The 25,560-nt window shown below is 40.5% G+C and overlaps 1 protein-coding gene across 10 annotated transcripts in view; it reads left to right on the forward strand.

Annotated features, from left to right (window-relative positions):
• The window catches only part of NME7 (NME/NM23 family member 7), a 498,467-nt gene that overhangs the window by 185,189 nt on the left and 287,718 nt on the right, over positions 1–25,560 (forward strand). For all 10 annotated transcript variants that reach the window (XR_007516892.1, XM_049881289.1, XM_049881287.1 and 7 more), the window contains one exon: positions 19,265–19,366. Coding sequence is in view for 9 of the 10 variants with exons in the window: in XM_049881289.1 (XP_049737246.1) it covers positions 19,265–19,366 (102 nt within the window). In the remaining variant the exon portion in view is untranslated. The remainder of the gene's footprint in view (positions 1–19,264; positions 19,367–25,560) is intronic.

Here is a 25,560-nt window from a genome sequence, read left to right on the forward strand (position 1 = left end):
CACCATGCAGGCTGAGCTGCCTATCATGAATTAGGTTTGTCTGACCCACAGAGTCATAAAATTGGACGTGCACAGCAGCACTCCATCATTAAATGGAAGTGGCATAGACGAGATTGGCCCAAGCAGGACCCGAAGGCACAAGTAAGTTGCATGAGGAAGTGGCCCAAGTGCTCATGGTCTCCACTCCTGTCACATTATCTTCTGTCTCCCAGTCTGCACCTATGACCTCATGGGGAGTTCCTTATGCTCAGTTAACTTAAGAGGAGAAAACCCATGCCTGGTTTACTGATGGTTCTGTGTGATACGCAGGCACCACTCAAAAGTGGATGGTAGCAACACTACAGCCCCTTCCTGGGACCTGTCTGAAGGACAGTGGTGAAGGGAAACCCTCCCATGGGCAGAACTTCGAGCAGTGCACTTGGTTGTTCACTTTACTTGAAAGTAGAAATAGCCAGATGTGCAATTGTATACTGATTCATGGGCTGTGGCCAATAATTTGACTGAATGGTCAGGGACTTGGAAGGAACATGATTACAGAATTGGAGACCAGGAGGTATGGAGCAGAGGTATGTGGATAGACCTCTCTGAATGGGCCAGAGACATGAAGATATTTGTGTCCCATGTGAATGTTCACCAAAGTGACCTTGGCAGAGGAGGATTTTAACATTCAAGTAGCATGACACGTTCTGTGGAAACCAGTCATCCTCTTTCCCCAGTCACTCCCATCATTGCTAAATGGGCACATGAACAAAGTGGCCATGATGGCAGGGTTGGCAGTGATGCGTGGGCCCGGCAACATGGACTTCCTCTCACCAAGGCTGACTTGGCTACAGTCACTGCTGAGTGCCCAGTCTTCCAGCAGCAGACACCAACACTGAGTCCCCTATATGGAACCATTCCTTGAGGTGATCAGTCAGCAACCTAGTGGCAGGTAGATTACATTGCACCACTTCCATCATGGAAGAGGCAGCATTTTGTTCTTACTGGAACAGACACTTACTCTAGATACAGATTTGCCTTCCCTGTACACAGTACTTCTGCCAGAACTACCATCAGTGGACTTCTGCCTTATCCATCATCATGGTATCCCACACAGCATCAGCTCAGATCAAGGAACTCACTTTCCCAATGCCGTCCCAGACTCACTTTACAGCAAATTAATTGTGGCATTGGGCCCATGCTCATGGAATTGACTAGTCTCACCATGTTCCCCATCCTCCTGAAGCAGCTGGCTTGATAGAATGATGGAATGGTCTTCTAAAGACACAGTTATGGGGCTAGCTAGTTGGCAGTACCTTGCAGGGTTGGGACAGTGTTCTCCAGGAGACTGTATATGCTCTAAACTAGCATCCGGTATGTACTGACTTTTCTCCCATAGCCAGAGTTCGTGAGACCAGGAATCAAGGGGTGGAAATGGGAGTGACACCATTCACTGTTATCCATATTGACCCACCCAGAATTTTTGCTTCCTGTCCCAGTGACCATATGCTCTGCAAGTGTAGGGTTCTTATTTACAAAGGGAGGAATGCTCCCACCTGGAGACACAGCACTGATTCCACTGAACTGAAAGCTAAGAATGCCATCTGGCCACTTTGGGCTCTGTATGACTCTTGATCAACAGGCAAAGAAGGGAGTTACCATATTGACTGGCATGATTGATCCTGATTACCAAGAGGAAATCACATTGATATATAATGGAGGTAAAGAAGAGTATTTCTGGAATGTAGTACATTTTTTACGGCATGTTTTAGTACTACTATGCTGTCTCAGGCTGGGTTCTCTAGAGAAGCAAAAAAATAAAGCATATAAATATCTATATTTCAAAAAACCAGACCAAACCAACTAACATCGAGTTGCTTCCAACTCATAGCGACACCATAGGGATTCCTAGGCTGTAAACCTCTACAGAAGCAGACTGCCACATCTTTCTCCTGTGGAGCCACTGGTGGTTTTGAACCACTGACCTTTTGGTTAGCAGTCGACCACTTTAAACACTGCACCACTGGGGCTACTTAAATATCTATATAGAGAGATTTATATCAACGAAATAGCTTATACAGTTGTACAGGCTGGAACGTCCCAAATCTGTAGATCGTTCTGGAGGCTTCTCCTGATTCATGTAGCCACAGGACCTGCCAAACCCAAGATCAGCAGGTCAGACAGCAGGGTTCTTGCTCACAGGCCACAAAGACAGAGAAATCCAAAGATCAGGGGGCAAACAGCAAGTAAGCTGCTAACTCAAGTCCCAGGATTCGGAGGTCAGATGAAAAGGAGCCAGCTGCAGGAGCCAAAGCGAGTAAAAGCGCACAAGCATTGCCAGGGAGTCCACCCATATTGAATATAGGCCACACCCCCAAGGAAACTCCCTTTCAACTGATTGGCTTCTAACAGCAGATTCCATCATGGAAGTGATCACATTATATCAAACCTCATCATGGAAGTGATTACATCGTCATATGACTGCCAAACTGCACCATTACTGCCAGACCACTGAGAGTCATGGCCCAGCCAAGTTGACACGCGACCTTAACTATCATGGTCCACCCTTGTCAACTTGGCAGCTGTGCACATCTCCTTAAACCATGCATAATCTCTGAATAAAGACAATTATAAAATCATATTTGTGCCTAACATAATACAATGAAATGCACATACAAGGCAGAAATATAACAATTACAATCTCCATTTCTGTAACTGGTCACATGGTCACTACTGGTATTTAGAACTACCTTCTTCCACCACCTATTCCGTATGCCCTTGGTGAGGTTACCAAAACCTTCATTCCTGAAGGGTCTTGGCCATTAATGGTCATGTCAGAATTTGGTTCCATAGCTTTCCATTGACATTAATCACAGGGCATGGTAGTAGTAAGATACGCCATAAGGGATCACCTGCATTCCAGCCATACTCTTCTTTACCTCCATTGGTAAAGAAGGAAATCAAATTTCCAAGAGGAAATCAGTCCTGATTTGGTAATCAGGCCTTGTGGTGCAGTGCTTAAGAGTTCGGCCACTAACCTAAAGGTCAGCAGTTCTAATCCACCAGTCACTCCTTGGAAACCCTATGAGGCAGTTCTACTCTGTCCTGTATGGTCGCTATGAGTCAGAACTAACTCAGTGGCAACGAGTTTGGTTTTTGGTTTTTAATCTTTGCCAGAAGGGTGACCCTTAGGAGTGGCTTCAGTACTGAGTTAAAGGGCTGCCTGGGGGCCATACTCTCGGGATTTCTTCAGTCTCTGTCAAACCAGCAAGCCTAGTCCTTTTTTTGTTGGTGAATATGAATTTTGTTCTACGTTTTTCTCCTGCTCTGTCCACGACGTCCTATTGTGATCCCTGCCAGAGCAGTCGATGGTGGTGATCAGGCACAATCTAGTTGTTCTGGGCTCTGTCTGGTGGAGGTTGTGGTAGTTGTTGTCTGTTAGTCCTTTGGACTAATCTTTCCCTTGTGTCTTTGGTCTTCTTTATTCTCCTTTGCTCCAGCTGGAGTGGGACCAGTGAATGTATCTTAGATGGCTGCCTGCAGCCTTTTAAAACCCAAGTTGCTACTCACCATAGTTGGATGTAGAACGTTTTCTTTATAGACTATGTTATGCCAATTGAGCAAGATGTCCCCCAAAACCATGGTCCCCAGCCCTCAGCCCAGTAACTCGGTCTCTCAGGGTATTTGCATTTATCTGTGAAGCTTGTGTGACTTTGCCCTGGTCAAGTTGCGCTGATTCCCCAGTGTTGTGTACTCTCCTACCCTTCATCAGAGTTACCACTTATCTGCAATCTAGTTAGTGTTTTTCCCTCCCCAGCCATCCCCTCCCTTGTAACCATCAAAAATTGCTTCTTTCTGTGTGGAAACATTTTCATGTGTTTTTATAATAGTGGTCTCATACAGTATTTGTCCTTTTGTGATTGATTTATTTCACTTAGTATAATGCCCTCCAGATTCAACCATGTTGTGAGATGTTTCACAGATTCATCATTGTTCTTTTTTGTTGCATTCTATTCCAGTGTATGTATCGTTTGTTTATTCATTCATCTGTTGATGGGCATCCAGGTTGTTTCCATCTTTTTTCTACTGTGAGCTATGCTGCAATGAACGTGGGTGTGCATATGTCTGTTCGTGTGATGGCTCTTATTTCTCTAGGATATATTCCTAGAAGTGGGATTGCTGGATCATATGGTATTTCTATTTCTAGCTTTTTAAGGAAGCACCGTATCATTTTCCAAAAATGGTTGTACCATTTTTCATTCCCACCAGCAGTGCATAAGAGCTCCAGTCTCCCCACAACCTCTCCATCGTTTGTTATTTTGTACTTGTGTGTGTGTGTGTGTGTGCTACTAATGTCAAGGTGAGATGGTATCTCATTGTAGTTTTGATTTGCGTTTCTCTAATGGCTAGTGATCATGAGCATTTCTTGTGTCTGATAGCTGGCTGAATGTCTTCTTTGGTGAAGTGCCTGTTCATACCCTTTGCCCCTTTTTTAATTGGTTTATTTAACTTTTTATTGTAGAAGTCTTGAATTTTCCTACAGATTTTAGAGTTTAGACCTTTGTCAGATATGTCATAGCCAAAATTTTTTTCCCAGTCTGTAGATTATCTTCTTGTGAAGTCTTTTGATGAGCATAAGTGTTTAATTTTTAGAACATCCCTTCTGGTTTTTATGTATTGTTAATTATAGTTTGTATGCTGTTTACGCCCTGTATTAGGACCCTTAGTGTTGACCCAATTTTTTCTTCCATGATCTTTATAGTTTTAGTTTTATATTTAGGTCATTGATCGATTTTGAATTAGTTTTTGTGTATTGTGTGAGGTATGGGTCCTGTTTAATTTTTTCCATAAGATCATCCAGTTTTGCCAGCACTATTTGTTAAAAAGACTGTCTTTTCCCTCATTTAATGGACTTTCGGCCTTTGTCAAATATCAGGTGGCCATAGGTACATGGATTTATGTCTGGGTTCTCAATTCTGTTCTGTCGGTCAATGTACCTATCATTGTACCAGTACCAGGCTGTTTTGACTACCTTAAGTGTATAGTAGATTCTATGGTCAGGTAGTAAAAGGCCTCCTATTTTGTTTTTTCTTCAGTAATGCTTTACTTATCTGGGGCCTCTTTCCTTTCCATATAAAGTTAATGATTAGTTTTTCCATCTCATTAAAGGATGCTGTTGTACACATTGGGATTGCATTGTATTTATAGATTGCTTTGGGTAGAATTGACATTTTCACAATATTGAGTCTACCCATCCGTGAGCATGATATGTTTTTCCATTTCTATAGATCTCTTCTGGTTTCTTGCAGTGTTGTTTTGTAGTTTTCTTCGTATAGGTCTTTTATGTCCTTGTTAGATTTATTCCTATTTTATCTTGTTGGGGATATTGTAAATGGTATCATTTTCCTGATTCTTTTTTTGTGGTTCTCTTTATTGGTATACAGGAATCTAACTGATTTTTGTATGTTTGTCTTGTATCCTGCTATTCTGGTGGATGTATTAGTTCTAGTAGTTTTCTCATGCAGTCTTTAGGGTTCTCTATGTATAATATCATATCATCCTCCAATAGGGATAGTTTTACTTCTTCCTTACTGTCTTAGTCATCTTGTGCTACCATAACAGAAATACCACAAATGGATGGCTTTAACAAAGAGAAGTTTATTTTCTCACAGTCAGGTAGGCTACAAGTCTAAATTCAGGGTGTCAGCTCCAGGGGAAGGCTTTCTCTCTCTGTTGGCTCTGGAGGAAGGTCCTTGTCCTCAATCTTCCCATGGTTGAGGAGCTTCTCAGGCACAGGGACCCCGTGTCCAAAGGACACTCTCTGCTCCTGATACTGTTTTCTTGGTGCTCTGAGGTCCTCTACTCTCTGCTTGCTTCTCTTTCGTTTTTATCTCTTGAGAGAGAAAAGGTGGTACAGGCCACACCCCAGGGAAACTCCCTTTACATTGGATCAGGGAGGTGACCTGGGTGAGGGTGGTATTACAATCCCACCCTAATTCTTTTAACATAAAATTACAATTACAAAATAGAAGACAACCACAGAATACTGGGAATTATGGCCTAACCAACTTGATACATATTTTTGGGGGGACACAGTTCAATTCATGACACTTAGCAATTTAGATGCCTTTTATTTATTTTTCTTGCTCTATCGCTCTAGCTAGGACTTCCAGCACAGTGTTAAATACAAGTAGTGATAAAGGGTATCCTTGTCTTGTTCCTGCTCTCAAGGGGAATGTTTTCAGCCTCTTTCCATTAAGAATGATGTTTTTGTATAGGTGCACTTTATTATTTTGAGGAATTTCTCTTCTTTTCCTACCTTAATTGAGAGTTTCTATCAGGAATGGCTGTTGGACTTTATTAAATGCTTTTCCTGCACCAGATGAGATGATCATGTGATTCTTTTATTTATGTGGTAGATTACGTTGACTGGTTTTGTAAAGTTGAGCCATTCTTTCATACCTGGTATGAATCCCACTGGTTCATGGTTATGTTATTATTACTTTTTATATGGTGCTGTATTCTTTTGGCTAGAATTTTATTGAGAGTTTTTGCATCTGTATGCATGAGAGGTCAAAATTGGTCTGTAATTTTCTTTTTTTGTTCTGTCTTTGGTTTTGGTATTAGGGTTATGCTGGCTTCATAGAATGAATTTGGAAGTATGCCTTCCTTTTCTATATTCTCAAATAGTTTGAGTAGCACTGGTTGACTCTGTAGCAGTGGGTTTGGTTTGGTTTCAGGTGCAAGCTCTTCTCTGAACGTTTGGAAGAATTCTCCAGTGATGCCATCTGGGTCAGGAGTTTTTTTTTTTGTTGAGAGTTTTTGTTACTACCATTTCAGTCTTTTCTTGCCATGGGTCTGTTCAGATTTTCTACCTCAGATTCTGGTCATTTAGGTAGGTAGTATGTTTCTAGAAGTTTGTCCATTTTCTCTCTGTTTTCACATTTGTTGGGGTACAGTTTTGCATAAACTCTATAATGATCTTTCATTTCTGTTGGGCCTGCTATAATGTCCCCCATTTCATTTCTTATTTTTGTTATTTGCTTCCTCTTCTGTTTTTCTTTTGTCATTTTGGCCAATGGTTTGTGGATTTTGTTGATCATTTCAAAAGAACCAACTTTTGGCTTTGTTGATTCTTTCTATTGTTTCCTATTCTTTATTTCATTTATTTCTGCTCTAATCTATATTATTTCCTTTATTCGAGTGGCTGTGGGTTTCTTTCTCTTGTTTGAATTTTAGGGCTAATGTTTTGATTTTGTCCTTTTCTTCTATTTTTGATGCGTGCATCTATTACTATAAATTTCCTCTAAATTTAGAGCCTTAGCTGTATCCCATAGGTTTTAGTATCATGTATTTTCATTCTCATTTGATTCTAGAAATTTTTTTATTTCATCTTCGATTTCTTCCATCACCCAGTGGTTTTTAAGAAAGGTGTTATTCAGTTTCCATGTATTTTTTTTTTTTTTACTTGCTCTTCCTGTTTTTAATTTCTGTTTTTATGGTGTCATGATCAGAGAAGATACTGTGTTATCTCAGTGTTTCGGATTTTGTTGAGGGTCATTTCACGGCCTACGATGGGGTCTATTATGGAGAATGTTCCCCATCTGTGTTGGAAAGGAATGTGTACTTTGCTGCTGTTAGGTGGGGTGTTCGTATATGTCTGTGAGGTCAAGATGGCTGATTGCGGCCTTAAGATCTTCTGTATCTTTGCTGAGTTTCTAGATTTTCTGTCCTTTACCGAAAGTTGTGTGTTGAAATCTCCCACTATTATTGTGGAACCGTCATTTTCCCTTTTCAGTGCTGTTAGAGTTTGTCTTATATATTTTGGAGCCCTGTCATTGGGTGCATAGATGTTTATTATAGTTATGTCATCATGGTGGACTGTCCTTTTAATCATTATATAATGTCCTTCCTTGTCTTTTATGGTGGATTTTGCCTAAAAGTCTATTTTATCTGAGATTATTAGTATTGCCATTCCTGCTCTTTTCTGGTTGCTGTGTGCTTGATATATTTTTTTCCATACTTTGATTTTTAATATACTTATGTCTTTGTTTCTAAAGTGTGTCTCTTATAGACATCATATTGATGGGTCTTGTTTTTTAATCCATTCTGTCACTCTCTGTCTCTATATGGGTGCATTTAAGCCATTTACATTCAGTGTGGTTATTGGTAGGTATCAGTCTATTGCTGTCATTTCGTGGTGCTTTTTTTTTTTTTTTTCCTGTGGTGCTGACATTTTTTTTGCTCCTCTTGCTCTCATGTATGAGTTTCTTTTGTTCATGAATTTTCTTTTGTTGTTACAGATTTTGTGTTTACTGAGACTTTGTATTTTTCTCCTTTATTTTGATGAGTAGTTTGTTAACTTTCTTTGTGGTTACCTTGAAATTTACCCTTATTTCTGAAGTTTGAACTAGTCTTTTTTTTACTTGATATACCTTGACTTCCTCTCCATTTGAAAGTTCTGTATCTAAATCATGTATTCCCTTTTTGTTGTTCTGGCATTGTCATCACTTTCAAATTGATGCCTCTAATTGCCTGTTTTGAATCTTTTAGTTTTGTTTTATCCTTGAGGCTTCATTACCTAGGTCAGTATTTGGCTAATACTGACCTGTGTCCTAGATCAGGTTGTTGTCTGATATTGTTGGCTCTCTAACTAAAGGACTTCCTTTAATAATTCTTGTAAGTTTGGTTTGGTTTTTACAAATTCCATAATTTCTGTTTATCTGGAAATGTCCTAATTTCCCTATCATATTTGAGAGGGAGTTTTGCAGCATATATTATTATTGGTTGGCAATTTTTTTTTCAAGGTTTTATATGTGTCATCCCGCTGCCTTCTTGCCTGCCTGGTTCTGCTGAGTAATCAGAGCTTAGTCTTATTGTTTCCCCTTTGTATGTGACTTTTTGTTTTTCTTGAGCTGCTCTCAGGATTCTTTCTTTGTCTTTGATCTTGAAGAGTATGATTATGGTATATCTTTGTGACTTTTTGGGGGTCTGTTCTATACAGGGTTTGTTGAGCTTCTTGGATGATCAGCGTTTCATCTTTCGTGATGTTAGGGAAGTTTTCTGTCAGCAAACCAATGATCCTCTCTGTGTTTTCTGCCTTCTACTCCTGTTCTGGAACTCCGATCACACACAGATTTTTGTTTTTGATTGTATCCCACACAGTTCTTAAGTTTTCTTCAGTCTTCTTTATTCTTTTCTCTGATTTTTCCTCAAAGTGACATCCATGGATTTGTCTTCAATTTCAATCGTTTTTTTCAAATTTGTTCCTAAAACCTTTTATTGCATTTTACATTTCTGAAATTTTGTTGTTTATGTTTTGGATTTCTAATTGCTTTTTTTTGGTATGATTTCTATTTATTTATTTATTTTGACATTTTGTTCTTGTATTATTTTCCTGAATTCTTCCATCACTTTGTCTGTATTTTCCTTGATTTTGGCTATGTTTTGGTTGGTTTTGTCTGTATTTTCCGTGATTTTGTGTGTGTTTTCATTGCTCTCTTTCCTAATCTCTTGGAGAGCCCTGAATATTAGGCTTTTGGTTTCCCTATGGGGTAATTCCAGTGCCTTTTCTTCTGCTAGAAGGTCACTGCTAGAGTCATCTTGTCCTTTTTTTAAAAAAATATATTTTGATATTGTCTCCGAGACATTCAGGTATTATTTTCTTTATTTATTGATTGTAAATTTGTTAGTTTTGTTCTGCTTTTTGTTTTATTTTGTTACGTCTGGGCAAATGGGGTGGGCTATCTTTGTTGCTTGGTTGTCCTTGGGCACAGTAGTTCTCACCACCTTGTTGTCCTGGTGTGCAGGACTGGTTGCTTAGCTGTGGTGCAGCAGGGCAGGTCCAGCAGGAATGGAAGGGATGGAGATGGTTTGTTTGTCTGCAGCGTGAACTGGGCTGGGGGCTGAAGCAGTGCTGCTGTGGTCTGCAGGGGAGTCCTGAGCTGGCAGGGAAGGGCCTGGGGTGCAGGCCGAGTTTCCTCAGTGCTGCAGCTTATGGTAGGAGGGGTCCAGAGTCGGTGGGATGGGTCCTAGCATCCAGGCTGGGTCTCCTCACAGTGATGGCAGGCGGCGGGAAGGGTCCAGAGTCGGCCGAAGGGGCCTGAGTTCCAAGTCTTGTCCCCTCAGGGCCACAGCAGGTGGCGAGAGTGGGCCCAAGCTAGTGGGAAGGGGCCTAGAATCAGGATTCGGCCTTCTGGGGTCAGCGGCAGTCTGTAGGAGGGGTCTGGAGCCATGGGAAAGGGTGTGGAGTACAGGCCTGGTCCATTGCGGGCCAAAGTGGGTGGCGTCATGGATTCAGAGGAGTCAGCAAGGACAGGTCTGGGGTCCAGGTTGGGTCCCCTGAGTGCTGTGGTGGATGGTGCGAGGGGTCCAGAGCCAGCAAGCAGGGGCCTAGGGCCTGGGCGGCGTCCCCTCGGGGCTGTGCATAGCAGCAGGAGGGGTCCTTAGCTGGTGTGGAGGGACCTCGAGCCCAGGCCAGGTCCCCTGGGTGTTGCAGCAGGTGGCGAGAGGGCTCAAGAGCCAGTGGGAAGGGGCTTGGGATCCAGGCCAGATGCCCTGGTTGCTGTGGTGGGTGGCAGTAGGGGTCTGGAGTCAGCGGGAAGGGGCCTGAGTTCTGAACTGTGTTCCCTTGGGTCCACACGTGGCCGTGGGAGTGGTCAGGAACTGGCAGAAAGGTTTGGGGTCTGTGCTGGGTCTCCTTGGAGTGCTGGCAGTGGGATAAAAAAAAGAAAGGTCTGGGGTCTGTGCTGGGTCTCCTTGGAGTGCTGGCAGTGGGATGGGAGGGGCAAATGCAGGGGAAGAGGAGGCTAAATGGAAGTTGGCAATAGGGTGGGTTGGTACTCTGGTCCCAGGCAGTCGGGGTTGCTATGATGGGGCAGTTACAGCCGCTGTTAACCAGAAATGTGGGTGGCAATTGTAGGAGAGTGTTCCTGCGGTTAAGAGGTGAGAAAGTCTGGGCTTCTCCTTGAGTTGCAGCCAGCAAATGTGGTCTTAGTTCTGAGTGTGTCCACACTGTACCTCTATCTCCTCTCGGGAATTCCATGGAGGTGCCCTTCTGCTTGCAGGGTTGTTAGCTTTATTCCAGGATGGCAACACTGAGTCATGCCGTTTGGTTAGGAACTTCCAGTCCGCGTCTCTGTTCGTTCCTCATTTTCTATCAGTTTCTTCTTCTCCTCAGTGACTTCCAATCTAATACTTTATTGCTTCGTTTAAGTAAGGGTCAGCGTTCTGGGATGGACGTCTGTATCTGTTTTACTTGGCTTTTCTGGTCTTTGTTGCGGTGGGATGGCTTAGTGCATCTGACTTGTCCTCCATCTTGGCACTACCTCCAAAGCACTATAGTGAGAATTATAGATTTATTACAGAAAAAGGATACAAATCAGGGTCATTGTAAAGAAGAGATGCATGGGGCAAAGTCCAGGAGGGTTTCCAGAGTGGAGCTTTTGTGTTCCAGAAAGGATGTTCTACCCACCCGTATGTATTGATGTCGTTCACCAACTTCCATGTCTAGAGCCTTCATTGGCTTGATTGCATATGCATGACTGGGACCTCATTACACAGGCATGATTGAGGCATGCTTAGCCCCCTTGCTGAGGTCAGCTAATATCAGGCCACAAACCCGTCCTTCTAGCTTGGCCACAAATCCTCAGGCGTAGTCCTTAGGCCTAGGTAACAAAAGGCTCTTCCGTTACTCAGGAAATTCCAGAATTATCTTTCAGGAACCAAGGACAAAGGCCAAGTTGCTGTCTATAAGGTGATTTGTTACCTCATAGAATTTTTTATCCTAGTAATATTTTATTGAAATAAATAATATTCTTATGAATGGTGTGTAATTGCTGATACCCTTGAAGTTCTTCTCCCATTTATAATTCTATTTCATTCAGAGAAGGTTGTGTAGTGGTCTTTATTCATATACTACAAATCCATTGATTTCTGTACTTCTAACACAGACGTGTGATTCTGATCTCCTTCATTGAGTAATTTGGGATACCAAGAATCAAATAGAAAACTCTGAGTCTCACTTGCTATTTGATTGTATTTCCTAAGGGGCCCCTTATTTCTTCATACAGTTAATCTCCAGGACTCAAGTTAAGCTCAAGGAAGAAGTAAAATTTTAACTCCTGCATACCACTAAATCTCTTACTTTTATGAGTTTTATCTAATTCAGTAAAGTAGATCTCATAAAGTAATTTCCAGAAGCAATGTAATCTTAACATACCAAAGCAGGGACTGATCTGTTTCTTACTTTCCAGTAAAACACTTTACCTTCCTTGTCTTAAGGCTCTTACTTATAAAATATATGGTAAGATATTTAAGGTCACAGTATTATGTCCATTTCATTATTCTAAATTTAAAGGCACATTGGTGTGAGGGTATGAAACGAACCTCTTTTAAACAGTGTGAAAGGGAGTAAACAGTGACCGTACCCCTGACATTGTTGTACCAGGTGTTCTTTTGTAACTCTTTTCTATTCCAGGTTTCTCACATAACTTGCTTCAAGCTATGAACTTTTCTTATTTCCCCAAGTTCATTGCACCCAGCTTGCAGCTCCCTATACTCAATTCCCTTCCTTTTTTGCCTCTGAAATCAGATTGTGGGTTCAGATCCCTAATCTGCCAATTGTGTGATCGTAGATAAGTTATTTACCTTCTTTAAGGCTTAGTTTACCCATCTATAAAATGGGCATAATGCTAGTATCTACATTATGAGATAGTTGTAAAAATTAAACGAAATAAATCATGTAAGGCAGTCTTAAATGTTGAGAGTGCTCAGTACATATTGGCTGCTATTGTTCTTGTTACTATTATTATTGTATCTTTAATCTGACTTTTTTTGGTAGTGGATTCCATGTTTATTATTTACACTTATATTTGCTGCTTCACCATTTTCAATTATAAAAAATTTCCTCTCTCATGTTATCATAATTCACTTATTCACAATACATTATGTTGTATGTCTTTTATGTGCCAGAAAATGTGCTATGTACTATAGATACAGTAATGAAGAAGACGACCCCACTACCTGCATTCATGGAGCTTATGTTCTGGTGAGGTAGACATTTGATCAAATGACCCCACGTGCAGCTACATAAGAACTGTGGTCAAACCCACTGCCATCCAGTTGATTTTGACTCCTAGCGACCCCATCGGATGGAGTAGAGCTGCTCCATAGGGTTTCCTAGGTTGTAATCTTTACAGAAGCAGACTGCCCCATCTTTCTTCCTGGAGAACTGTAGTCAAAGGACTGTAAAGGAAACAAAAGGTTTGTTTCTTTGTTTAGACAGCTTAAAAACTTAGCTGACTTCAAAAATCAGGAATACTGTATGCTTTTCATGGTTTCCTCTCTTCAACATTTTTTTCTTTTCATTCTGTGCATTTTGAATAGCCCTGTATATCTGTATTTTTTAAATAATTAATACTGGAAGGAAGGGAGGGAGAAACAGAAGCCAGCCAGCCAGCCAGCCAAAATTCACTCCTGTCTTTTTGAAAAATGCATGCGTGCCTTCTACTCAGGGCTTCCAACCAGTTAGGAACCGTTCAGTAATTGTCGACATACGCTAGGCAGCGTATGCATTGCATAGCCACCAAATCTGTTGCCCATGAGATTTTGACCCAAGTAGGAAACAGTGTTGCCCTACTCGAAGATGGCCGCCGGCCACGGACTCTGGGTGTTATGCTCCACAGCCCTCCCGGTAATCCAGTCTTCCACATCAGGCTCCTGAAACTTTCGAGGTCCATGCAGGAGATTGGATTATTGACATGGTGGCACAGTGGTTAAAGTGCTTGGCTGCTAGTTGAAAGGTTGGCAGTTAGAACCCACCAGCACTCCACTGGAGAAAGATGTGACAGTTTGCTTCTATAAGAATTTACAGTCTTGGAAACCCTATGAGGCAGTTCTGCTCTGTCCTATAGGATCAGTATGCGTTGGAATAGACTTGATAGCACTGGGTTTTGTTTTTGGTAGATAGCTATACACATTGCAAGCAGCGTGGTTGGCAGCCATGTTTGAATGGGGCACCACTGTTTGTTTCTTACGGGTCAAGATCCAACTGGCAGCAGATTTGGTTGTTAGGCAACACATGACTGCCCTGCTTTACGTCAGCAGTTATTGAACCGTTCCAAACTGGTTCAAAGCCCTGTTTCTACCCCTACTGAGAATTTGTGTAGACAGTAGTTTGATATTATGAGACAGAAAATCAGACTCAATTATCTGTAAAAATAAATTATATGTGACCTTTGTGAAATAGCACAGTGACTTCAGGAGGTACATTTTGGGATTCTTATGAGTAGGGTTATATGTTCCATATTAATTATGAAGTTGTTTCTCTTGTCTTTTAACTTCTGGCATTTCCGTTAGGTATGATTACTGAGTTTGGATCAACATTTAAATATTTTTCTGTAATAAAATATTTTACTTTGGCATAATGTGGCCTAAATCCTCCAATGTTATTAAAATGGCTTGTGTGGTCCTATGTGACCTGGCCTCGTCTCTTACTACTTCCCGGCAACGTCACATCTCCCGATAGCCTGGCTCCTTTGCCACTCTTCACATACCCCAGCCATACTTCTGTTCAAAATCTTTGTATTTGCTTTCATCTCTGCCTGAAGTACTCTGTTCCATTCAAGGAGGAGAAAGATTTGTTGAGTGTTCCTGACACTGTGAGAGGCACTTTCCTTTGATTGTGCCTTTTTTTTTTTTTTAATACTAATTCACCAAGAGAATTAAAAACCTTCAGAGTATACTTCTGTTTCCTCCATCCTTTTATGTGCTTTGTTGTCATACATTTTACTTCTATATATGTTAGAAACTCTACAACATATTGTTAATATTTTTGCTTTAAACAATCATCTTTCTGAGCAACTCAACAAAAACAGAATGTTTTCTATATATACTCACGTTTGTCATTGTTTTGGGTAGATGCACATTTTTATCTGGTATTATTTTCTATCTGCTTGAAGAACTTCCTTTAACATTTCTTATGCTGTAAATCTGCTGGCAATGAATTCTCTCAACCCTTGTTTGACTGAAAAATATTTTATTTTTTATTTTTCCTTAATTAAGAAACAACAACAACATTTTATTACCTGGGTATAGAATTCCAGATTGACAGTTGTTCTTCTTCCTCCCTCCCCCCAGTATTTTAAAAATGATGCTTTACCCTCATGTGGCTTACGTAATTTCTGACAAGATGACTGTTGTCTTCCTTATCTTTGTTCTTCTGTTATGTAATATGAGTTTCTATTTTGTCTGACTGTTCCTAAGTTTTTTTTTTTCCTTTACTGTTTATCATTGATATATATATATATATATATATTTTTAGCTAATTTGATTATGATGTTCCCTACTCTATGTTTATTTTCTTGGGGTTTTGTTGCATCTGTAGGTGTATGGGTTTCATCAAATTTAGAAAATTTTAGAAATTCTTGAAATATTTTTCTGCACATAACCCTCTTTTCTCTTTTTCTGAGACTTCAATTGCACATGTATTTGGATAGCTTCACATTGTCCTATAAGTTACTTTTTTTCATTCTTTTTTCTGTCCTTAATTTTGGAAAGTATCTAATGCATGCTTTCAAATTCATTGATCTTCTACAGTGTCTTTTCCCTTTTCATTTCATCCACTGTAGTTTTCAATTCACATGTTACATTTTTAATCTCTAGATGTTCCACTTGGATTTTAAAAATATCTTTGATTTTCTCTTCATGGTGTTCCTGTTTTCTTTAATAATTTGAGCATATGGAGTTTATTTAAAATTGCCTCACTTCTGTCATTGATGGTACCGGTTATGTTCAGTGAGTTTTCTTATGGTGATAGTTCATATTTTCATCCTTTGTATGCCTGGCAATTTTTTTTTTTTTTTGTATGCTGGATATTATGAAAGTTACAGTTTTACATGCTGGATGTCGTATTCCTTTGAGGAGTGTTTGACTTTGTTCTGGCATTCAGTTAAATTACTTGGGATTAGTTTGATTTTTCTTGAGGCTTTCTTTTCAGTTCTATAGGATGGATTCAGAATATCCCTTGATTTAGTCTTAGTTTAGACCAACTACTATGGTGCAGTACTCTTCTGAGGACTCTACCTGACACCCTGTGCATTATGAGGGCTTTCCATTCTTACTGTTAGAAACACAAACTCTTCTCAGACTTGTATTCTCTCTGTGAATTGCTTTGTCTACTGTTTTCTGGTGCTTCTTTCCCCGGCCTTGGATAGTTTCCTTTCACACATATACATAGTTGATTTTAGCCGAAGACTCAGGTGAACCTTTCTACAGATCTCTGTAGCTTTCTCTCTGTAAAGATCTCCTCTCCAATATTCTGTCCTGAAAATTCTAACTGCATTGTTTTTGTTAGGTGCCGTCGAGTCGGTTCCGACTCATAGCAACCCTATGCACACCAGAACGAAACACGTCCCAGTCCTGAGCCATCCTTTCAGTCGTTGTTATGCTTGAGCTCATTGTTGCAGCCGCTGTGTCAGTCCACTCACTGAGAGTCTTCCTCTTTTCCGCTGACCCCGTACTCTTCCAAGCATGATGTCCTTCTCCAGGGACTGATCCCTTCTGACAACATGTCCAAAGCATGTAAGATGCAGTCTCGCCATCCTTGCGTCTAAGGAACATTCTGGCTATACTTCTTGTGAGACAGATTGTTCGTTCTTTTGGCAGTCCATGGTATATTCAGTATTCTTCGTCAACACCACAATTCTTTGGTCTTCCTTATTCATTGTCCAGCTTTCACAAGCCTGTGATGCGATTGAAAATACCATGGCTTGAGTCAGGCGCACCTTAGTCTTCAAGGTGACATCTTTGCTGTTCAAAACTTTAAAGAGGTCCTTTGCAACAGATTTCCCAATGCAATGCATCTTTTGGTTTCTCAACTGCTGCTTCCATAGATGTTGATTGTGGATCCAAGTAAAATGAAATCCTTGACAACTTCAGTCTTTTCTTCGTTTGTCATGACGTTCCTCATTGGTCCAGTTGTGAGGATTTTTCTTTTCTTTTGTTGAGGTGCAATCCATACTGAAGGCTGTGGTCTTTGATCTTCATTACTAAGTGCTTCAAGTCCTCTTCACTTTAAGCAAGCAAGGTTGTGTCATCTGCATAATGCAGGTTGTTAATGACTCTTCCTCCAATCCTGATGCCCGGTTCTTCTTCATATAGTCCAGTTTCTTGGATTATTTGCTCAGCATACAGATTGAATAGGTATGGTGAAAGAATACAACCCTGCCGCACACCTTTCCTGACTTTAAACCGATCAGTATCCCCTTCTTCTGTCCCGACAACTGCCTCTTGATCTATATAAAGGTTCCTCATGAGCACAATTAAGTGTTCAGGAACTCCCTTTCTTTGCAATATTTTCCATAGTTTGTTATGATCCACACAGTTAAATGCCTTTGCATAGTGAATAAAACACAGGTAAACATCCTTCTGGTATTCTCTGCTTTCAGCCGGGATCCATCTGACATCAGCAATGATATCCCTGGTTCCATGTCTTCTTCTGAAACCGGCCTGAATTTCTGGTAGTTCCCTGTCGATATACTGCTGCAGCCATTTTTGAATAGCAAAGTTTTGCTTGCGTGTGATATTAATGATATCACAAGAGCCAAAATATGACCTTGAGTACATCCCACCTGAATTTAGAAACCATCTGAAGAATAGATTTGACACATTGAACACTAGTGACCAAAGACCAGATGAGTTGTGGAATGACATCAAGGACATAATACATGAAGAAAGGAAGAGGTCATTGAAAAGACAGGAAAGAAAGACAAACCAAGATGGATGTCAGAGGAGACTCTGAAACTTCCTCTCAAACATCACGCAGCTAAAGACAAAGGAAGAATTGATGAAGTGAAAGAACTGAACAGAAGATTTCAAAGGGCAGCTCGGGAAGACAAAGTAAAGTATTACAATGACATGTGTAAAGAGCTGGAGATGGAAAACCAAAAGGGAAGAACACACTTGGCGTTTCTCAAGCTGAAAGAACTGAAGAAAAAATTCAAGCCTCGAGTTGCAGTAGTGAAGGATTCTATGGGGAAAATATTAAATGACACAGGAAGCCTCAAAAGAAGATGGAAGGAATACACAGAGTCATTATACCAAAAAGAATTAATCGATGTTCAGCCATTTTAAGAGATAGCATACGATCTGGAACCGATGATACTGAAGGAAGAAGTCCAAGCTGCTCTGAAGGCACTGGCGAAAAACAAGGCTCCAGGAATTGATGGAATATCAATTGAGATGTTTCAACAAACAGATGCAGCGCTGGAGGTGCTCACTCATCTATGCCAAGAAATATGGAAGATAGCTTCTTGGCCAACTGACTGGAAAAGATCCATATTTATGCCTATTCCCAAAAAAGGTGATCCAACCAAATGTGGGAATTATAGAACAATATCATTAATATCACATGCAAGCAAAATTTTGCTGAAGATTTTTCAAAAACGGCTGCTAACTACATTAGCCTCTTTGAACTCAAACTTCTGTTGCTTCAACTCAGTGAGACCCTTGGGCTCTATTTGTGTTTCCCATATGTATCCTGGGGCCTGAAAACTGCCTCCAGGCAGTAAGATAGGGCAGTCATTGGGCCGACCTCATTCGTTTCTCTTCTCTCAGGAACCATAGTCCTGTGCTGCCTGCCTTCCAGTATCTGAAAGCTGTTGTGTCATAGATTCTGCGTAGTTTCTAGTTGTCCAAGGTGGGAGGATACATCTGGTTCCTGTTCTTCCTCTTGCCTAGAACTCATTATACTTTTTCAAAGGTCATTCAGGAGAAACACTTTGAAATTTACCTTTTTAGGAATGTTAATTCGACTGCACTATATTCACAGAGGAGCCCTGGTGGCACAGTGGTTGAGAGTTCGGCAGCTAACCAAAAGGTCGGCAGTTCGAATCCACCAGCTTGGAAACCCTATGGGGCTGTTCTGTTCTGTCCTATAGGGTCACTATGAGTAAGAATTGACTCAATGGGAAGTTTTTTTTTTTTTTTGGTATGTTCACGGGGAGAGAGACCTTAGAAAGATAGAGGTACTAGAAGATAATTGCAAATAATCAAAGTGTGCCTTGATAAGGTACTACATGAAAATGTGGTAGTGGTAGGAATGGAGATGAGGGGACCTATCTGAAAAATATTTTTGCAGGAAAAATATACAAGACTTGGGAACTGACTGATGTATGGGATAGGAGTGGGAAAGAAGTGAAACATGACTTTAAAATTAGTGATACAGTGATCCAATTGAAGGAAGGGTAAAAGATTATTAAATTCTCTTGACTCTTTTATATCATAGGAGATGGTGACAGAAATGTATTCTGGGCCTTGTGTAGCAATGGAGATTCAGCAAAATAATTCTACGAAGACATTTCGGGAATTCTGTGGGCCTGCTGATCCTGTAAGTAATTGTTTAAAATATTAATCAAGTTTGTGTTTTCCATTCACTAGAGATTTCAGTAGGTTTTGAATTTGTTCTTTAAATAAAATAATGTAAGAGAATTTGTTCGCATTTCATGATAAAAGTTAGTATAATAGACAAAGATTTTATTCAAAATACCATTTTACATAATTAATTATTTATGTAGTAGGCTAAGAAAAACTGAATTTTGTATTAGTCTAGCAACAATATAGAATGGGCAGAAACTTTTATTGAGACACTTTCTTTTATTGTTCCTTCTTGCCAAATTGTCTAATTAAGTAAATTTTGTGAACTCTGTGATAAAAGTTATCTAAGGTATTATCCTTTAACCTCTGAGGCCAGAAATAAAGCTCTTAGTGTGAACAATATTAATATGGGGACCTCAAAACATACATAAGTATGAGCAGTGGGTATTAATGTGAAACTTGTTTATTCTCTAGTATACCTTTCAGCTTGCTTTGGTTTTTCTTTCTAAGGGTATTTGGTGGCAGGGGCAGTTCAAATCCACCAGATGCTCCTTGGATACCCTATGGGGTAGTACTACTCTGTCCTGTAGAGTCGATATGAGTCAGAATTTTGACTCGAGGGCAATGGGTTTGTTTTTTCTCTTTTTTTTTTCTTGGAGCTGAAAAACAGATGTAGCATTAGCGTACATATGAGAAGCCTCCAGGCAAATGTTGTACTGAATAGCATTATGGGAAGTGCTACTAATTTTAAACACTACTTACAATTTAAATTTACTCTCTTTCCTTTATTTCTCCATCACCTGTAAATAGTTTATTGAAGATAAGCAGCCAATTCCATTCAGTTTAGTTAGGATAACATTTACTGAGTCTGCTTAAATGTGAGATACTAAGTCACAGCACCTATTAAGGACTCATCTTTGTGAGACAGCTGGTAGATCAAGCCCAGTGGAGAAGGACAGTACACCTGTTGTCAGTGATCCGAGTACGCACATAGATATCTTTTAGAACACATACAGGACAATGTACAAATAAGGACAAAATACTGTTGGTGCAGGTAAATAATAATAAAAAAAATAATAATAAAAAACTATAAATGCTGAAGGGCTGTTTAGTAGTGGAGCAATTAACATGACCTGGGTGTATTTGGAAAATGTAAACAGGGATTTGGAAGCAGAATCGGGGCACAGAGAGAATAGAAATCACTCTAAAGCACATACCGGCATACCTCATTTTGTTACACTTTGCAGGTATTGCATTTTTTACAAATTAAAGGTTTGTGGCAACCCTGTGTTGAGCAGGCCTATCGGCACCGTTTTTCCGACAGCATGTACTCACTTCATGTCTGTATCAGGTTTTGGTAATTCTCACGGTATTTCAAACTGTTTCATTATTGTACCTGTTATGGTGATCAGTGATCTTTGATGTTACTACTGTAATTGTTTTAGGACGCCATGAACCATACCCATGTAAGGCAGCAAACATAACAAATGTATGTGATCTGACTGCTGTACCAAATGGCCATTCCCCCGACTCTCTTCCTCTCCTCGGGACTCCCTATTCCCTGAGACACAACAATATTATATTAATAACCCTATAGTGGCCTCTAAATGTTCAAGTGAAAGGAAGTATTGCCGTCTCTAACTTTAAATCAAAAGCTAGAAATGATTAAGCTTAGTGAGGAAGGCATGTTAAAAGCCAAGATAGGCCAAAAGCTGGCCTCTTGAGCAAACATTTAGCCAAGCTGTGAATGCAAAGGAAAAGTTCTCGAAGGAGATTAAAAGTGCTGCTCCAGTGAACACATGAATGTTAAGACAGTAAAACAGCTTCGTGTCTGATATGGAGAAAATTGTAGGGTTCCAGATAGAAGAGTCAAGATTCTTTTAAGCTAAAGCATTAATCCAGAGCAAGGCCCTAACTCTCTTCAATTCTCTGAAGGCTGAGAGAGGTGAGGAAGCTGCAGAAGAAAAGTTTGAAGCTAGCAGAGGTTGGCTCATAAGGTTTAAGAAAAGAAGCTGTCCCCATAACATAAAAGTTCAGGGCGAAGCGGCAAGTGTGGATGTATCAGCTGCAGCAGGTTGTCCCGGAGACCTAGCGAAGGTAACGGCTGCAGGGGGCTACACTAGAGAACAGATTCTCAGTATAGACAAAACAGCCTTGTATTGGAAGAAGATGCCATCTAGGACTTTAAAAGCTAGAGAGGAGAAGTCAGTGTCTGACTTCAAAGCTTCAAACAACTGGCTGACTCTCTTCTTAGGGGCTAATGCAGCTGGTGACTTTAACTTGAAGCCAGTGCTCATTCACCATTCTGAAAATCCTAGAGCCCTTAAGAATTATGCTAAATCTACTCTGCCTGTGCTCTACAAATGGAACAACAAAGCTGGATGGCAGCACATCTGTTTATAACATAGTTTACTGGATATTTTAAGCCCACTGTGGAGACCTACTGTGCAGAAAAAAAGATTCCTTTCAAAATATCACGCTTGTTGACAATGAATCTGGTCACTCAAGAGCTCTGATGGAGAGTCTCAAGGAAATTAATGCTGTTTTCATGCCTGTTCACACAACATCCATTCTGCAGCCCCTGGATCAAGGAATAATTTTGACTCTCAAGTCTTATTATTTAAGAAATACATTTTGTAAGGCAACAGCTGCCATAGGTAGTGACTCTTTGATGGATCTGAGTGAAGTAAATTGAAAACCTTCTGGAAAGAATTTACCTTTATAGATGCAGTTAAGAACATTTGTGATTCATGGGAGAAGTCAGAATATTAACATTAACAGGAATTTGGAAGAAGTTGATTCCAGCTTTCATAGATGAGTTTGAGGGGTTCAAGACGTCCGTGGAGGAAGTAACTATAGGAAGTATCTTCTTCTGGCTTACATAATTTCTGATAAGATGTCTGTTGTCTTCTTTATCTTTTTTCTTCTGTTATGTGATGTGATTTTTTTTTTTTTGTCTGCCTATTTTTAGGGGTTTTTTTTCCTTTACTTTTTATTACTCTAAGATGTAGAGCTACCTTTTAATGTTATTTAAAAGGAGGTTCTGTGGCAGCACATATTTCTATATATCATCCCAGTATTATTGGACAGTGCCAGTTGCTGTTGAGTTGAATCTAACTCATGATGACCCCCTGTGTGTCAGAGTAGAACTGTGTTCCATAGGGTTTTCAATGGCTGTGGTCTTTCAGAAGTAGATAACCAGGCCTTTCTTCTGAGGTGCCTCTGGGTGGATTTGAACTGCCAACCTTTAGTTAGTAGCCAAGCACTTAGCTGTTCGTGCCAACCAAGGAAGCCTTATTGGACAATTAGAGTTTTTAATGTAATCAATATGTTTGTCCACTAAAAGTTAATCATCCGTGACTGGAAGCCAGAGCCCTTCCTTTGACTTTTGTGACGATAATTCTTGCCTGGTTCTTCTCTGTCATGCTGACTCGTCTACCTTGGTCCCCGTGCTAGACTTTAACTGTCTGTCTTTTAGGTGAGGGTATTCTGAGGATCTCTTCCTTTTGTCTCCTCAGAGCCTGTAAGAGACTCTTCCCTGGGTGAAAACCTTAACACTAATATAACAGCATGTTACACACTACCAGTTAATATGCCGATGGCTCCAAAACCCGCAGCTCCCGCGCAGACCTCTCTCCTGTGCTGCACACGCTTGTGAAACGCAGTGTTTCCTACACGTTTCTCCCTTCTCCTGTCTTTGTGACCGCCACTAATGTCCCCTGTCTGGACGCTGGGTGTCATCTGAAACTCCTTCCTGTCACCCAGACGCATCTATTGGTGTCTTAAGCCCTGTAACATGCCTCCTTAGTGTCTGTTTATCTTCATCTCCAGCACTATGTAGTTTACTACTTACCCTCACTATTGCTCTTCTCTCGTAGATTTTCTCTGGTTTGTGATGTCTTACCCTGCATGTGCATCTCCAACGTTCCTGACACAGCATTATTTCTAAAATGTAGAAACTTAGTGCTCCCTGATCTAAAAACCTGCAGTGACTCCCTGTTGCTTACAGATAAAGTTCACTTTCTCTAGGAGGGTGTGTAAAGTCCTCCACAAGAGATGGCCCTTGCTATTTCTAGCCTCATTTCTTTCTTCTTTTTTTTTCTTTCTTTGTTTTTTTAAATTTTGGCTAAAGTATACACAGCCAAAAATATACCGTTTTAACAGTTTCTACATGTACAATTCAGTGACGTTGGTTACATCCTTCAAGATGTGTTCCCCTTCATACTGCCCTTTTCAGCATTATCCTACCACCATATGGTGGCTAAGGCTGTGTGTCAGCTTGGCTGGGCCGTGATTCTCAGCGGTTTGGCAGTTATGATGTAGTTTGGCAGTTGTGTAGTGATGTAACCACTTCCATGATGAGATCTGATATAATATGATTACTTCCATGATGGGATCTGCTATGAGTAGCCAGTCAGTTGAAAGGGAGTTTCCTGCATCCAATACATGTGGACTTTCTGTCAAGGTTCGCAGGCTTTTGCTTGCTCTGGATCCTGCAACTGGCTCCTGTTCACCTGACGTCCAGTTCTTGGGACTTGAGCTAGCAGCTTATGTGCCAGTCTTGGGATTTGTTGACCTCTGCAGCCTGTGAGCCAGAGGCCTGTTGTCTGACCTTCTCTTGAGTTCACCAGCCCCTGCAGCTAGTGAGTCAGGAGAAGCCCCTAGCCTGATCCACACTGATTTTCCAGTCTCTACACCTTCGTGAGCCATTTCCTTGATATACATCTCTCTCTCTATATATATGTATATATATAGATGCTTCACTGGTTTTTCTTCTTTAGAGAACTCATCCTAAGACACACCATATATCTTAAACTGATTGCCTCCTAAGCTCTCATCCAACCTTTTGAGTTGCCATTGTCAGTGTGCTGTCCCTTAGTTAATTCTTTTAAAAAGTACATGCTCAAAGCAGAAGTACTTTACTAATTACAATAAGGTGGTTTGTTGTTTTTTGGGGTTTTTTTTTTTTTGTTGTTGTTGTTGTTCAAAGAAGACTGCAGGGAATAGTTTTGCTTAAGGTTTAAAGTTTAAAGATTATCTCAGAGCAGTAGTTTCAGGGGTTTATCTAGCCTTGATGGACCCAGAGAGTCTGGATCCCATTGAGAATTTGAAATTCTGTTCTTCATTTTTGCCCCTTTTGATCAGGATTCTTCTATAGAAACTTTGATCAAAACAGTGACAGTAACCAGTCACCATCCAGTTATTCTGGTTCTAGCTTTATTTCTTGTTGCTTTTTTTTTTTTTTTTTTGGTCTCTCTTTTTGTCCCCCACATTTGTACTCTATATCAAACTGTTTATTCTTAATCAGTAAACAACACTGTTTCACATTTCTGTTCCTTTCTTCACTCTGCTCCTGTTTTTATAGTGCCCTTCTCTTACTGGCATAAGAACCTCCTTAACTATTGAGACTTTGCCCAGGCGCCTCGGAACTATTTCCTGGCCACCCCAGCCTCACACAGAATTGGCCACTTCCTTTTTTGTCCCGTCACTGTACAATGTAAATACTGTTTTCATATCACCTGTTAAACTTTACTGTTCTAATTAATTTATAGTCTGTCTATTCCATGAGGGCCTGCCCTGAAGATGATGTTTTATTAACCTTAGTGTTCCTAGCTACTACCAGAGTACCTAGAATGTAGAAAGTGCTCAGTAAATAGTTGTTGGAGGAGCAGACAAATGGACGGACATGTTTAGAGTCACTGAACATAAAAATGAGTGAATATTTCATACATGATATAGTCCTATTGTTAAAGAAAAGGAAAAATGCCTAGAATTTCTCCAGGCCTTTGAATCTGCCTTATGTTTTCACCATTCTTACTGTGCTATGATATGATCTGTTAAATATTATATGAAATATGTATAAATGGATATAACCAGGAAATCTAAGAAGGGAGGGACAGCCCGAGACAAGTTGTGAGACATTAAGCAGGATGAGGAGGTGGCTGCTGTGGTTTCCCTGTGGAAGGATGATCTGGCCTGGTGTGTCAGATCCTGAGCAGAGAGCGGACAGCATGTGACCCAGGTGTGCTGCCTGCCTCAGGGAGTCAGAGCCTGATCGGGCAAAGAAGGCATTCCTGTGTGGAGGCAGCCCAGTGCAAGTTGGCGTATCTGCATGGGGGGTGGGTGGTGATAGAGGTGGGAGATTGGTTACATACAGAGGAATTGATCAAATTAGTAAAAAGAATAAATAAAGGTAAATAAGGGGAA

The sequence above is a fragment of the Elephas maximus genome, chromosome 3 (assembly GCF_024166365.1).
Source record: "Elephas maximus indicus isolate mEleMax1 chromosome 3, mEleMax1 primary haplotype, whole genome shotgun sequence".
In the NCBI taxonomy this organism is placed as follows: Eukaryota; Metazoa; Chordata; class Mammalia; order Proboscidea; family Elephantidae; genus Elephas; species Elephas maximus.